At 48.3% G+C, this 15,586-nt stretch overlaps 1 protein-coding gene across 1 annotated transcript in view; it reads left to right on the plus strand.

The window, feature by feature from the left end:
* Positions 1–15,586, plus strand: part of col15a1b (collagen, type XV, alpha 1b) — an 88,876-nt gene that overhangs the window by 58,446 nt on the left and 14,844 nt on the right. Inside the window, exons 15-32 of the mRNA XM_061255269.1 lie at positions 1,983–2,036; positions 2,249–2,284; positions 3,038–3,172; positions 3,867–3,926; positions 4,209–4,244; positions 4,355–4,396; positions 4,797–4,859; positions 5,056–5,091; positions 5,820–5,903; positions 7,436–7,501; positions 9,140–9,175; positions 12,000–12,062; positions 12,715–12,804; positions 12,887–12,922; positions 13,250–13,303; positions 13,618–13,674; positions 14,715–14,774; positions 15,292–15,333. Coding sequence (XP_061111253.1) covers positions 1,983–2,036; positions 2,249–2,284; positions 3,038–3,172; positions 3,867–3,926; positions 4,209–4,244; positions 4,355–4,396; positions 4,797–4,859; positions 5,056–5,091; positions 5,820–5,903; positions 7,436–7,501; positions 9,140–9,175; positions 12,000–12,062; positions 12,715–12,804; positions 12,887–12,922; positions 13,250–13,303; positions 13,618–13,674; positions 14,715–14,774; positions 15,292–15,333 — 1,050 coding nt within the window. The remainder of the gene's footprint in view (positions 1–1,982; positions 2,037–2,248; positions 2,285–3,037; positions 3,173–3,866; positions 3,927–4,208; positions 4,245–4,354; positions 4,397–4,796; positions 4,860–5,055; positions 5,092–5,819; positions 5,904–7,435; positions 7,502–9,139; positions 9,176–11,999; positions 12,063–12,714; positions 12,805–12,886; positions 12,923–13,249; positions 13,304–13,617; positions 13,675–14,714; positions 14,775–15,291; positions 15,334–15,586) is intronic.

A 15,586-nucleotide genomic window follows, 5' to 3' on the forward strand; every position in this document is an offset into this window, starting at 1 on the left:
TTTTGTAGCGCTCAAAGAGCCCGAAATATACAATAAAAAATGCAGCAGCAGTGTCTCCTTCCAGATATAATGCCATCGTTACTCTCGAAGATCCACACCCCTTGTTGTTCATCGAAAACGACTTTCTACTGAAGTATGGCAGCTGTGTACATCTGCACTGTCTCAAACAAAGCACACCTATATTCTGGGACGCAGTCCACTGATTAGAAAGTATTTTATCTGGTGAAACTGCACAACAAGGTCTGCGGATGTTTGCCGTGCACACATACCACAGCCGAGGTCGGGTCCTGGCTGGAGCAGTAACCTCCTCCTGCCGCTAAGACTTCAGCGTTTTTTTGTTTCCACGTGACCGCCTGTTGGCATATCAGTTACCCAGATGTTCCCTGGCTAATGTTCCTTAGCGACCGACGGGGTCACATTCCCTAATCACCTCAGCAGCGCCCGGGCCTTAGCGTGACCTTTGACCCTTGACCTTTGCCGGGGCTTCGTTAGGCTATCCGCTTCCTGCACGTTCTGCGGCCTCGCGGGAGGCCGGAGACTGCCGACGCGCTTTCTCAGAAACATGGCTCGAGTCGGAGGAAAGCTGCCTTTTCGGAAATAAAACCGCTGGAAGCTAATACTAACCGCGTCCGCCAACCTTCCTCTGAATCCCCATCGGCTGTGAAAGCTCTTTTAAAACGAGCAGATTAAACCAAAAGTGCAATTGTGCTTGGCCTGCATGTTTCTACGCTTCCGTTCATTCTCAAATGTTAATTACGTGTAAGAACGGAGATTAAGCAGCTACACAGCGATTAGCTGTGATCAGTGTTTCCGGCACAAAACATTCCCATAAAGGACAACACTTCTCCCCACTTCTCTGGTTTTCAGAGAGCTGGATTTACTGCAACGCTTAGCGTTTAATGGAGTATCCGTTTCTCTCCCTGACTGCGTTCACTCTGTCACACTACCACGCTAAAGGATAAAATTCGAGTTCAGTGAGGATTACACCGATGATAAATGTCGAGAGGCACTTCACAGGATTACTGCCTTCTACTTCCACATAAGGAGCGTTACACTCTTGTATTTTATACTTCAATAAAACCACAGATATGATAGCTTTACACACACACTGTATCTGGTGTAAATGTGTAACAGGTCCGTTCATTTTCATATTTAAAAAACATTTCATATGGTTAGCTTCATTGTCCATTATGACAGGAACATTACTGTTTCTGGAGTTGTTTTAAACCTCTAGACCAAAGAACCGCATAACAACAAGAACTGTTCATTTCACAGATAATTTGGATAGCTGTTCCAGCTGGAACGCAGTTGTGTGGTGTGGAGGTTTAATCTCCAGTTAAGTGTGTTGCACAGTGCACAGTAACACAGAGTAGAGTAACACAGGGCACAGTCACACAGTGCACAGTAACACAGGGTAGAGTAACACAGTGCACAGTTACACAGGGTAGAGTAACACAGTGCACAGTCACACAGGGTAGAGTAACACAGTGCACAGTTACACAGTGGAGAGTAACACAGTGCAGTAACACAGTGCACAGTCACACAGGGTAGAGTAGCACAGTTACACAGGGTAGAGTAGCACAGTGCACAGTAACACAGTGCACAGTCACACAGTGGAGAGTAACACAGTGCACAGTTACACAGTGGAGAGTAACACAGTGCACAGTTACACAGTGGAGAGTAACACAGTGCACAGTTACACAGTGGAGAGTAACACAGTGCACAGTTACACAGTGGAGAGTAACACAGTGCACAGTCACACAGTGGAGAGTAACACAGTGCACAGTAACACAGTGGAGAGTAACACAGTGCACAGTAACACAGTGGAGAGTAACACAGTGCACAGTCACACAGTGCACAGTCACACAGGGTAGAGTAACACAGTGCCCAGTAGCACAGTGCACAGTAACACAGGGTAGAGTAACACAGTGCACAGTCACACAGGGTAGAGTAACACAGTGTTTTGTTTCTGGATGGCACAGGGCTCTCATGGACGGAGGGGGGATGATGGACTAAAGGGAGCTAAAGGAGATATGGTAAGATCAGCAATGGTTCTGCATGCATGGGAAATATATGCTACTCTTGTCTGTGCTACAAATCGCATCAGATTGGACCACAGTTGTGTGTGTGTGTGTGTGTGTGTTTCTGTATGTGTCTGTTTGCATGTGTAGTGTTTGCATGCAAGGGTGGTCATAAGTAGAGCTAAGTAGAATATATTTACTGTGAATCTCTCTTTTGTCTTTTGCAGGGTGATTTAGGTATGCGTGGGCCTGCTGGACCAAAGGTAAACATCTACATACCAGTGGGTTGAACACTATTAACTGAGATTTGAACCAACAACCATCTGGACTGGGAGATAAAGGTCATGAACTGTGTTCCAGGCCTAGCCAGCATGCTTTACCTGCACCCCCTAAAACTGTGGCACAGTCACAGGGGTTAATGCCTGTTCACACCAAGAATGGCGGCCCGTAGCGTAGTGGTTAAGGTAAATGACTGGGACCCGCAAGGTCGGTAGTTCGAATCCCAGTGTAGCCACAATAAGATCCGCACAGCCGTTGGGCCCTTGAGCAAGGCCGTTACCTGCATTGTTCCAGGGGAGGATTCTCTCCTGCTTAGTCTAATCAACTGTGAGTTGCTTTGGATAAAAGTGTCAGCCAAATGACATGTAATGTAAAACAACAATTGTGTAATTATAAATATGTCCTTTTAGAAACCACAACTATAATGACAACGAACGAATGACAAATTATATCGTTCGGGTCACTTTTCCAGTTGAATGAACGATAAAACCATGACAGCCAATCAGAATCCATCCCTATTTACCGGGCATCACATTAAAAATGACAGCTGCCATTGCCGAGAGGATATTTACCGAACGTTATCGTTCATCAGTGTGAATGCTCACATTGTTTTCGTTACAGTCGTGGTTAATGTTACAGTTCTTGGTGTGGGTGGGCCTTTAGTGTTACTCTCTGTGTGTAGGGTAGCCATCCACGTGTGTGCCGTGGTGAGTACCCCCTCTCTCCCTCCTTCACAGGGTGATATGGGTGCCCCAGGGACAGCAGGACCCCAAGGCCCCATGGGGAAACCTGGACAGGGAGGGCTTCCGGGCCCCCAGGGGCCCCCAGGACCTCCAGGTCCCCCAGGGAAGGGTTTCCGCCTGGATGTCGAGGTACTCATTTTACTCCTTACATGATAAATTAAAAAATGTTGGTACATTGTTGTAAAGAGAAGGCATGCCATGACTTCAGTGTTGTTTTAAAAAGCCGGAGGGCACTTTGAGGTTTTAAAAAGACCCCAGTATTAAGGGGAGGCTTCAAAGATGGACTCTGTTTGCTGAGAAACACGTCAGACTAGTTTAATGTCCGAAGAGACTTTTACTTTGAAAGTTGAAACAACAGGCACAAAACACGAGAGAGACCCGAGAGGGCCTCGCTGGACCGTGAACGCTGGAGGTCGGAAGAACAGCGAAGAGCGAGACGAGACCAGAAACTTACGAAACAAAAACACGCAGGTTTAAACAAGGACAGAGTGAGAACAGAACCAATAGCAGAATTAAAACGCAAGAAGACAGATGGGAAAAAATGACAAAGACAACACTAGGATGGCGCCCTCTGGCCAGTCTCTGATGAAGCTGTGATACCCCGCTCAAACAAAAAAAATAATCATTTTAAAAAGAGAATCAAAGAGAACCAATGCTGCAACTTTAGGCTAATTGTATTTTTTTTTTTTTAATACCTTCTCCCCCGCCCTTTCTCCTCTTGCCAGTTTTCACACTCTTGCACAGTCTTCCTGCGGGATTCCTGTGGGTTAGCCTGTTAATTAGCGTCGCGCTAATCGCCTGTGTTGTGTGTTCACCGCCGCAGGACGTGGAAGGCTCCGGAAGACGGGCCCCGCCAGGGAGCCCGGGACCCACGGGGCCAGCGGTAAGCACAGACGTTAGTCCTCCTGCGCTAATAATACTCCTTTTCTTTACTGAATATTTTTCACGATGATTTTTTATGCCCTTCATTTTACTGAAGAAACATGGCAAAAACACAACACAACTGGGAGGAGAATAAAAAATCTGTTAAAAATGTCTTTAAAAGCATAACTCTTGTTTTTTTTTTTCGTGTGGCGGTCCTATTCTTTGAGGATGGGGTGGTCGCCGCTCTTTGGAGAGGTGCACTCCGATTATCATTTTTGTTTTTGTTTTTTTCCCTCGACAGGGCCCTCCAGGCATTCCTGGCCCGTCAGGTCCGAAGGTAGGCACATATCATGTGACCCCCGCGTGGAATTGTGGGATTTAGAGTCTTTTTTGTGTGTGCTTTGTTTGAAGCCGCCTGTCAGAACTGAGACCTGTGTTTCCCTGCAGGGCGATCCCGGGAGGGTCGGGGCTCCTGGTGTGTCTATGAAGGTGCGTTCACCTGGATGTGTTTGTTGTGAAATGTTCAATTTCAGTGTTTAGGGCAGAGTGAAATATTTGTATTGCTTAATAAGGAAAGTAGAATAGCACGTGAGAATCTAATGCAATTTAATGTAATGTAGTAGAATGTAATGTAATGTAGGGCGGCCTGTAGCGTAGTGGTTAGGGTAAATGACTGGGACACGCAAGGTCGGTGGTTCTAATCCCCTGTGTAGCCGCAATAAGATCCGCAGAGCCGTTGTGGCCCTTGAGCAAGGCCCTTAACCCTGCATTGCTCCAGGGGAGGATTGTCTCCTGCTTAGTCTAATCAACTGTATGTTGCTCTGGATAAGAGCGTCTGCCAAATGCCATTAATGTAATGTAATGTGTTGTCATGTATTTTAATGTTCAGGGAGAGCGAGGTGACCTGGGGCCTCCAGGGCGGGAAGGAACGGCAGGACTTCCTGGACGGATGGTAGTAGCAACACAATTACTGTCATTCTGCTTTTATCATAGAGCTTTTCATTTGGTAGCAGCACTTAAGCTCCAGCGGGTACGGATTCAAAACTGTGGATGAACGAGCTGTCCAGATCCACCAGTGCACGGTACTCTTGGATCGTAAGTAATTGCCACTAAAATCATTTCGGCGCTTTGCTCTTCTCTCAATGCAGGGATTAAAGGGGGACAAAGGCAACGCGGGACCAAAGGTGCGTACCCCAGGCATAGCTCCAGTCTTTGTGGGGGGGTGGGAGTGGGGGGGTTGGGGACCCAAGCCATGGATTTCCCCTTCGTTTGACACCCCCAGTGGTGCCCCAGGGGCCCACCTCCGTGGCCTGTGCCTAGAACGGACCCTGATGGACGCGGGGCCCTCTAGAACCGGCCCTGATGGACACGGGGCCCTCTAGAACCGGCCCTGATGGACGCGGGGCCCTCTAGAACCGGCCCTGATGGACACGGGGCCCTCTAGAACCGGCCCTGATGGACACGGGGCCCTCTAGAACCGGCCCTGATGGACGCGGGGCCCTCTAGAACCGGCCCTGATGGACGCGGGGCCCTCTAGAACCGGCCCTGATGGACACGGGGCCGCTCAGGCTCAGTGGTTGTGCTTGTTGTTCTGTGTTTTCTGGATCCTGTGCTCAGACGTGTGTGTGTGTGTTTTCTGGATCTGCACTCAGATGTGTGTGTGTGTGTGTTTTCTGGATCCTGCACTCAGACGTGTGTGTGTGTGTGTTTTCTGGATGCTGCGCTCAGACGTGTGTGTGTGTGTGTTTTCTGGATCCTGCACTCAGACGTGTGTGTGTGTGTGTTTTCTGGATGCTGCGCTCAGACGTGTGTGTGTGTGTGTTTTCTGGATCCTGCACTCAGACGTGTGTGTGTGTGTGTGTTTTCTGGATCCTACACTCAGACGTGTGTGTGTGTGTGTTTTCTGAAACAGGGGGAGCGGGGTCTGAACGGATTCAGCGTCACGGGGCCACACGGCCCCCCGGGGCCCCCGGGGCCTGGCATCAACCTGCAGGACGTGAGTGACACCGATCGGAGACGATCCAATGGGGCCCAGGGCTTAGATACCAGGGGCCTGGGGCTTAGATACCAGGGGCCCGGGGCAGCCTGTAGTCTAGTGGCTAAGGTGCCTGACTGGGACTGGGACCAGGACGGTTGGTGGTTCCAGCCCCAGTGCAGCCACAGTAAGATCACTGTGCCTGTGGGGCCCTTAACCCCACATTGCTCCAGGGGAAATTGGCCCCTGGTTAGTCTAATCAACTGTGGATAAGCGCATCAGCTGAATGTCAACTGTAGTGTCAGCTGAATGTCTGTCGTGTGTGGATGTCTGTAGTGTGTGAATGTAGTGTGTGAATGACTGTAGTGTGTGAATGTAGTGTGTGAATGACTGTAGTGTGTGAATGTAGTGTGTGAATGACTGTAGTGTGTGAATGACTGTAGTGTGTGGATGTCTGTAGTGTGTGAATGTCTGTAGTGTGTGGATGTCTGTAGTGTGTGAATGTCTGTAGTGTGTGGATGACTGTAGTGTGTGAATGTCTGTAGTGTGTGGATGACTGTAGTGTGTGAATGTCTGTAGTGAGTGGATGACTGTAGTGTGTGAATGTCTGTAGTGTGTGAATGTCTGTAGTGTGTGGATGACTGTAGTGTGTGAATGTCTGTAGTGAGTGGATGACTGTAGTGTGTGAATGTCTGTAGTGTGTGAATGTCTGTAGTGTGTGAATGTCTGTAGTGTGTGGATGACTGTAGTGTGTGAATGTCTGTAGTGAGTGGATGACTGTAGTGTGTGAATGTCTGTAGTGTGTGAATGTCTGTAGTGTGTGGATGACTGTAGTGTGTGAATGTCTGTAGTGAGTGGATGACTGTAGTGTGTGAATGTCTGTAGTGTGTGGATGACTGTAGTGTGTGAATGTCTGTAGTGAGTGGATGACTGTAGTGTGTGAATGTCTGTAGTGAGTGGATGACTGTAGTGTGTGAATGTCTGTAGTGTGTGAATGTCTGTAGTGTGTGGATGACTGTAGTGTGTGAATGTCTGTAGTGTGTGAATGTCTGTAGTGAGTGGATGACTGTAGTGTGTGAATGTCTGTAGTGTGTGAATGTCTGTAGTGTGTGGATGACTGTAGTGTGTGAATGTCTGTAGTGAGTGGATGACTGTAGTGTGTGAATGTCTGTAGTGTGTGGATGACTGTAGTGTGTGAATGTCTGTAGTGAGTGGATGACTGTAGTGTGTGAATGTCTGTAGTGTGTGGATGACTGTAGTGTGTGAATGTCTGTAGTGTGTGGATGACTGTAGTGTGTGAATGTCTGTAGTGTGTGGATGACTGTAGTGTGTGAATGTCTGTAGTGTGTGGATGACTGTAGTGTGTGAATGTCTGTAGTGTGTGGATGACTGTAGTGTGTGAATGTCTGTAGTGTGTGGATGACTGTAGTGTGTGAATGTCTGTAGTGTGTGGATGACTGTAGTGTGTGGATGTCAGTAGTGTGTGGCTGTGCCTCGATGTCTGTAGTGTGTGGCGGTACAGTGACGGACATATCCCCTCCCCCCTGCTGCAGCTCTTCCTCAACGACACGGACGGGCTGTTCAACTTCACCAACCTCCGCGGCCCTCCGGGACCCATTGTGAGTAACCCAGGTTACGGTCGCCGGGGGCGACGAGTGCCAAAAACTCCGCTCGCCGCTCTCCGCCGCTGAAACTCCGCGCGTCCGCTCGGCCCGCGCTGAAACGATGCCTTCCCTCCCGCGCGACGGGCGCCTTATCTCTGTCCGCTCAGACCTCTCCCTGACGCGTCGGGCGCGGAGAGTAACAGAGCTTTCTGCCAGCGGAGCACGCCCGCTTCAGCGCCGCGCGCCTCCATTCTGAGCGTCTCTATCCTGAAGCGCCTCTCCCAGGTCCCCGTACGCCTCACAGCGATTGGCCGGCCTGTTGTCAACTTCAAGAGCCCGGAATACGTTGGAACTGTCGATTATTATTTTCGATAAAAATGTAGCGGCGGTCCACTCTCCGCGGGCTGTAAGAAGCAGGGGAGGCCTTTTCATGTGATAATCATCCGTAAATTACTGAGCTGCGTTGACAAGTGTCAAGTCTTGTACCGCTGCGTAACTATTGGGATTAACTGTTGAGTCTCCCACATCTTTATTATAATTATAAAGAGCCCAAAGGGAACTCAGCACATTCCACAGTTTATTCAAATTAATTATATCGGATTAATTCAAATTAATCTGCTGCTTGTGGGGGAGCGATCCCAACTGAATCTGGCGATCTTCTTGATAATGATGAAATCAGTGTGCAGAACCTCCATGGGCCGATAGTTAGAGTTGGACTTCAGCCTGTGCTGTGTGTAGCTCCGTGGCCGGTGTCAGGTGCTGGTCTGCGGACTGTAGCATTGAGTCTCTCTCTCTCTCTCTGAGATTCCTGTGTTGCAGAGTAGCTAGGGCAGTTAGCACTGCTCTGCTTTAGAAAGGTCTTGTCTGTGAGCCGCGGTGGCGCAACAGGCTAAGACGCAGCAGACTTGCGGTTGCAGTTTGCTGCAGTTGCACACCGGGGACCGGGGTTCGATTCTCGGTCCTGCCAAAAGGCTGGCTCACGTGGGGCAGCAATAATTGGCTCGCTGCTCCAGGGGGAGGGACTTGGCAGGGTTATTAGATCGCCGCACAATAAGCACCTCGGGCGCCTCAGAATCACGGCAACGGGCACGAGACGAGACGGCTTGAAGAAGGCGTGTCGCTCTCATTCGGGCCGCCGAGGGACGGGGTACGGGCGGTACATCTAATACGACTACCTCCAATTGAATCAGACGAGGTACAATTGGCTACCAAATTGGGAGAAAAAGGGAAAAATCTGAAAAAAAAGAAAAAGAAAGAAAGGTCTTGTCTGCCCTCACAGGTCACTTACCGGGCAGCGATTATAATACAAATGCCTGACATAACATAATGTTTTTGCATGGCTATGTGCACTTCCTGTCAACAGGCTATGTGCACTTCCTGTTGACAGACACTGACCTGGGATCAGTTTTTGGAGAGCTGGGCCTGGTATCATGAAGCAGGAGTTATCATGACTTAGCTGGATAACTGTAAAACCTGGAACAGCTCTTTACTTCAGTCCATGTTCCGGATTTGGGAGGGTTCCGGGTTTTTCCTCAGTAATCCTGCTTTGTGAAACAGGGCCCTGGTCCCGATGTTGAGTGATCCTGGTTCAGGTTGTCCTTGTTCATGTGCATGTCTGCCTGCTCTCCTTGCCTGTCTGTCTGCATGTTACAGGGACCGGATGGCTTGCCTGGCGTGGCAGGATTCCCTGTAAGGATAACTTCATTACTTTACCAGAAATGTGATTGCCTTGTGTGTGTGTGTGTGTGTGTGTGTATGCATGTGTGTGTGCATGTACGTGAGTGTGTGTGTGTGTGTGTATGGGTATGCATGTGTGTGTGTGTGTGTGTATGCATGTGTGTGTGCATGTACATGAGTGTGTGTGTGTGTATGTGTATGGGTATGCATGTGTGTGTGCATGTACGTGAGTGTGTGTGTGTGTGTATGTGTAAGTGTATGCGTATATGTATGCATGTGTGTGTGTATGTGTGCGTATGTCTATGCATGTGTGTGTGTATGCATGTGTGTGTGTGCGTGTGTGTGTGTATGCATGTGTATGCATGTGTGTGTGCATGTATGTGAGCGTGTGTATGACCCTTCTACTCATATCTATTGCATTGTTGGTACTTGTTGTGCATGTGAGACCTGTCTCCTCATAACTATTGCATTGTGGGTGCTTTTTCTCCAAACAGTCATTTCTCCCCCATTGTACGTGTGAGTGTTTTCTCAGATGAGTTCAGTCATTGCTGTGCGCCAGGACACCTCTCACAAAGGCAGCCGTTATTTTAAACACAAAGAGAAAGTGTCTGGATCGGCACAGCGATCAGCGGCACAATCGCAGCAAAAATTTAAATTTCAAAATTTTAAGCGTCTGCACTTACATTAGCAAAGGTGGCCAAAGCATTTGATCTGTTTGGCTAATGCTCAAAATAATGTCACTTTTTTTACGAGTGCCCATTTGTTTTCTTGTTTGATTGGAAAATTACAGTCTTTGAACCATTCTGCGCATTGTAATATTCTGACACGTTGACATGAATTGCTGTCAGCATTTGAAGTACTCCCCTCTCTGCCCTGCGCTGGTCTGACAGTAGTACTGACTGCTGCTGTTGATCCTCAGGCCTTCACACAGCTAAGCTGAGGTTTGTGTCCACAGATCAAATGGCATTTATATAACGCCTTTGTCCAAAGCGCTGCACAATTGATGCTTCTCATTCACTCACACACACACACACACACACACACACTCACCCTCGACCTCAGTGAATGACAACTTGGCCGCCCTGGAACCGCAAGCAAACAGCCCCCCAGCCCATGGCTCCAAATCTGTCTCTCTTCCTTTCTTAGGGAGGGGTTTCATTTAGATTTTCCCGATACCGGTGCTAAAACAATACCCGTACCAGTGGGGGGCGAGATGGCTCAGGCAGTAAGAGCAGTCGTCTCATTGGCTCAGGCAGTAAGAGCGGTCGTCTCATTGGCTCAGGCAGTAAGAGCGGTCGTCTGGCAGTCGGAGGGTTGCCGGTTCGATCCCCTGCCCAGGCTGTGTCAAAGTGTCCCTGAGCAGGACACCTAACCCCCAAGTGCTCCTGACGAGCTGGTCGGCGCCTTGCATGGCAGCCAATCGCCGTTGGTGTGTGACTGTGTGTATGAATGGGTGAATGAGCATCAATTGTACAGCGCTTTGGATAAAGACGCTATATAAATGCCAACCATTTACCAGTGTTTAAACCAGAGGTGGGCAATGAGGGCTGTGTCTGTGTCTGCTTTTCATGCCCATTTTCATGGTCTTAATTATTTAATTGGTTCTAACATTTACATCATCTGACATTTTAGCAACGTTTCTTGATGAATGCATGAATGCCAGTCAAAGACTGTCCTTGTGTCCCTGTATGACATGGCTTTACTGTGATCTAATCTAAGAGTGAGCTAGTGTTGGTGTATGCGGCCAATTTGCTCATTCAGCCAGAGTAATTGGTGTAAACAACAACCTGCATACACACCGGCCCTCCAGGACTGGAATTGCCTACCCATTGCCTGAACCCATACCTTAAGAGCCAACATAAAATAATATTTTGTATTTTTTAATAAAAACGTTAGCTAGTTTGCTTACAGCGGGTGCTGTCGGTGACTGGGTCGACGCAGCTGATAACGTTGGCTAATGTAGGCGAGAGGTGGGGTTATGGGTAAGCAATGTTTCCGTTTCGTGAAGAGCCAGGACAGCCGGTGGAAAATATCAAGCAGCAGCTCAGGCAAACAAACGAAAAAACACATTTATATGTAAATCAGCCGGAAGGACAAATGTTGACTGAATCTAGGCTTATATACATTCATAATTTGTGCATTTTTTGAAGCATTAATTATTCATGTTTCATTTTTTTACACTGCTTTCCGGGAACGAAACAGGGTAGGCTTTTTTCAAATGACCGATGAAGATATTGAAATAAAAATAAATGATATTTTGTGACGTGCTACAGATGGCATGACTCAGCTAGATTTCACAAAATGGCTGCTGATTGCCATCCCACAATCTCAGTCTCTCCCACCCGCCTAGGCCCCCGTTCCCATTCTCAGTCCACAATCACCTGCTAATTTCTCTAATGCACCAACGGTTAGCGCTGCCACAACTGGTCCAGATGTGGGCTTTTCTAGTTATTTTTGTCAACAGGGGCCATACGAACATACCAATACTTATGGCGAAAACATTCACCACACAACCTCTTTAGTCCAGTTAACCCTCTCAGTCTGGAGTGTGTGCTGTACGTTTGCATGTGTACCCTCAACCCTATTCCTTTTCAGCCAATCAAAATGCCTGCCATACTATCGTTTTTGAGCCCCTGTTAAAACCGTACTTTTTTTTTTTTTTTTGGTGAATTTGGGTAGAGCCACTTCTTATTGGCCTTGAGGCTGAATGGGTCAACCACAAATGTACCTGAGCACCAGGGAGCGGTGCCACTGGTGTTGGCGTTGTCCACAGAAACAGGAGGAGTGGTATCTCCACTCTTTTGTAATTACTCTTTTGTTTTGTTTTTTTGCCTAGGGGCCGAGGGGACCCAAGGGCAGTATCGGGATGCCTGGTGTCCTGGGGCCCCCGGGACGGAAGGTAAGGGTCAGGAGAGGAGAGGAGAGGAGAGGGGGATGAAGTATAGGAGGAGAGATCTAGTGGCCAGCTGGTATTAGTGCAATGGAGTTTATCATTATCCTGCTGGCCCAACTCGAGATCTACTCTGAAGCTTCAGCGTCCGTTTATCCATTTATCCACTGTATCTGTGAGCTCCGGGTGCTATACATGCTTGTTGTAACTGTGTGTGTGTGTGTGTTGTGTTGTGTGTGTGTGTGTGTGTTGTGTGTGTGTGTGTGTTGTGTGTTGTGTGTGTGTGTGTTGTGTGTTGTGTGTTGTGTGTGTGTGTGTGTGTTTGTGTTGTGTGTTGTGTGTGCGCGTGCGTGTGTGTGTGTGTGTGTGTGTGTTGTGTGTTGTGTGTGTGTGTGTGTGGTGTGTGTGTGTGTGTTGTGTGTTGTGTGTTGTGTGCGTGTGTGTGTGTGTTGTGTGTGTGTGTGTGTGTGTGTCGTGTGTGTGTCGTGTGTGTGTGTGTGTGTCGTGTGTGTGTTGTGTGTGTGCGTGTGTGCATGTGTATGTGTGTGTTGTGTGTGTGTGTGTGTGTGTTGTGTGTGTGTGTCGTGTGTGTGTGTTGTGTGTGTGTGTCGTGTGTGTGTTGTGTGTGTGTGTGTGTGTTGTGTTGTGTGTGTTCTAACAGGGGGAGAAGGGCGAGTCGGGCGTGACCATCGCCGCCGACGGCTCCTTGATCTCAGGCCTGCGAGGACCACTGGGGCCCAGGGGACTCAGGGTAACGGCTGCTTTCACTTCCGGGGTCAAAGTTCATATTGCCGATGGCCTGTGTGCTCATTTCCTGTTTCTGCCTTGCGCAGGGTGACCGTGGGATCCCCGGCCCAGCCGGACTCATGGTGAGAGCGCGCTGTGTTCCCCCTCCAGCCAGGGTCTACAGCAGGCTCCTCAAGTCTGCTCCCAATTATTCACCTTTTCCTGCCCGGCCGCCATTTTGTGTGTGGTCTTGGTCTTCTTCTGTTCTTTCCACAATGAAACACTTTATGTCAGTGATGGCCATGTTTCAACTGCAAAGGCAAAAGCCACATCGTTCACAAAGAAACACACACAAACACACACAATACACACACACACACACACTTTTTAAGAGCAGTTGAACTGGCATTTATAATGAAAGGGTCGATAATGTATATATTTTTGAAATCCAATTTTTGTTCACTTGACAGGGACCAATTGGACCACCCGGACCCAAAGGAGAATACGGGTTTCCTGGTCGCCCAGTAAGTCTGCGATTCCCGTCTTTCTGTTCCCTGAGTATTTTTGACTGTGATATGTAAGATTTTATGGGACATCTCAAAAGAGGGCATGGTTGGTGCTGGGTGGGGCTGGGCCACCTGGATCATACTCGTAATCTTTTTACAAAGTACAAGTGCTTTGGATGCTTTGCCGCTATATAAATGCAGATATTTATAGAGAAATATGTCAGTCCATAATGATTGACGTAGGCCTGGGGGGACTCCAGGAAGCTGTCGTTCTGCACACACACACACACCGCTCTGCACGTACACCAGTGTGATCTTTTTCTCCGCTTTAGGGTCGTCCGGGAATGATCGGCAAGAAAGGAGACAAGGGCGACTCGGCCGGGGCCTTGGTGAGCTTACCCAGCATGCAACGCTGTTGTGTTACGCAACGGGGAATGGACTCATTGACCTAAAAAAATAAATAAAGTGGGCACCGTCAGTTTTTTTTATTGGTTAAATCCGTGGCAGCACTTTGAGGCGGTGTTCGGTCTCAAGGCCCCCTTTTTTGTTGATGCAGGACCCTAGAGCAGCAAAAAATATCCTTTTCTTGCTGTTCCCAATAAGATACAAGATCGTTTATACACCGTGTCCATGAGAACACTGACTCGTACTTTCAGAGTCTAAGAAAGAGCACAGAGTTCTAAATAACCGGGGAACAATGTGTCTCCAATGTAACACAGAAGCATTTCTGACAAGAATCCCTTTCAGACTGCAGTGCACTATTAAGATGTTTTTCCACAAACCAAAACTATCTTGACACTTGAGACCATTTTTTTGTCCAAGGGAAATGTCTACATTTTATGATGGCAATATTTTTTAAGTAGCTGTAATTCTTTTTATTTCTTTTAAGCTGAACTATTCTGCTCGACGGAAATTTGTCCACAGATTGTACTCCGGTACAAGAATTAGATCTAATGAAAATTATTCGAGGAACACTTTCAAAGATAAATGTTTATTTTTTTTTAATACAGAATTAATTATGAATGAGAGATTTAAATGTGTTTGGAAAATTCCTTAAATATTATGGTTGCCTTGTAATGTTAGATTATATTCGAGCAATAGCTATTCGGGGAAACTCACCAGCACCACTGAAGGTACTGCTGGATATTAGCTTTAGACATTCCACAGATAAACTTCGGTGCCAATGATACAAGCTACAGAAATACTGTAAATATTACATTACCCCCTAAATATTACAGTTTGTTTTAGAAAGGTTTGAGGCAAAAAAAATAATAATAAATGAGATGAATTTGCAGTATTGATCCTTCGCCTGCAGGCTTTTATCACCCGTCGTGCATATTGATTGTTCTGCGGATCATTATCATATTGAGGCTGAAACATGCTGCTTGATTGTTGACTGAGCGGCGACCCCCGTCTGTGTTCACGGCAGGGCCCCCCCGGACCTCCAGGGCCCCCCGGGCCTCCCGGGCCCGCCATCAACCTCAACGGGGTAGGTGTGAGCCCCCCAACACACACACGTCAGCAAACGTGAACATGCACCCCCCCACCGACCCCCAACACACACACATCAGCAAACATGAACATGCACCCCCCCCACCGACCCCCAACACACACACACACACGCATGCACACACACTCACACACAAACATGCACCCCCCCACCGACCCCCAACACACACACATCAGCAAACATAAACATGCACCCCCCCACCGACCCCCAACACACACACACACACTCACACACAAACATGCACACACACACACACACCCACAAACATGCACACACACACACACACACATACACACACACTCACACACAAACATGCGCACACACATACACACACACACACACACATGCACACACACACACACACACACACACACACACACACACACATGCACACACACACGTGCACACACACTCACACAGTACCCAGTCTCTCCTCCCTTGTGTGTGTCAGTTTGTTTCTCCGTTCACTGAGCCCTTCTCCTTCTAAATTTTAAAGAAAGTATTCCCGGTTCCTCCCAGACCGTACGGCAAAACTCCAGTAAGTCAAAAAAACAGCAGCTTGTGATTGGCTGCTGCTTGGGGGCGTGGCCTACCTGTGACTGCTCTCCTGCGATGTTGCCATGGCGTTCCGTCGGGCTTCTCTGCTGTCCGACCCGTGTCATTTCCTGTCCCCCGCAACTCCACGTAGGGCCTGTGTGTGGCGCTGTGTCAACCACACCTCAGCTGAGGGGGGCGAAGGACGGGTCGTATACGTCACACCTCAGCTGAGGGGGGCGAAGGACAGGTCGTAT

The sequence above is a fragment of the Conger conger genome, chromosome 9 (assembly GCF_963514075.1).
Source record: "Conger conger chromosome 9, fConCon1.1, whole genome shotgun sequence".
In the NCBI taxonomy this organism is placed as follows: Eukaryota; Metazoa; Chordata; class Actinopteri; order Anguilliformes; family Congridae; genus Conger; species Conger conger.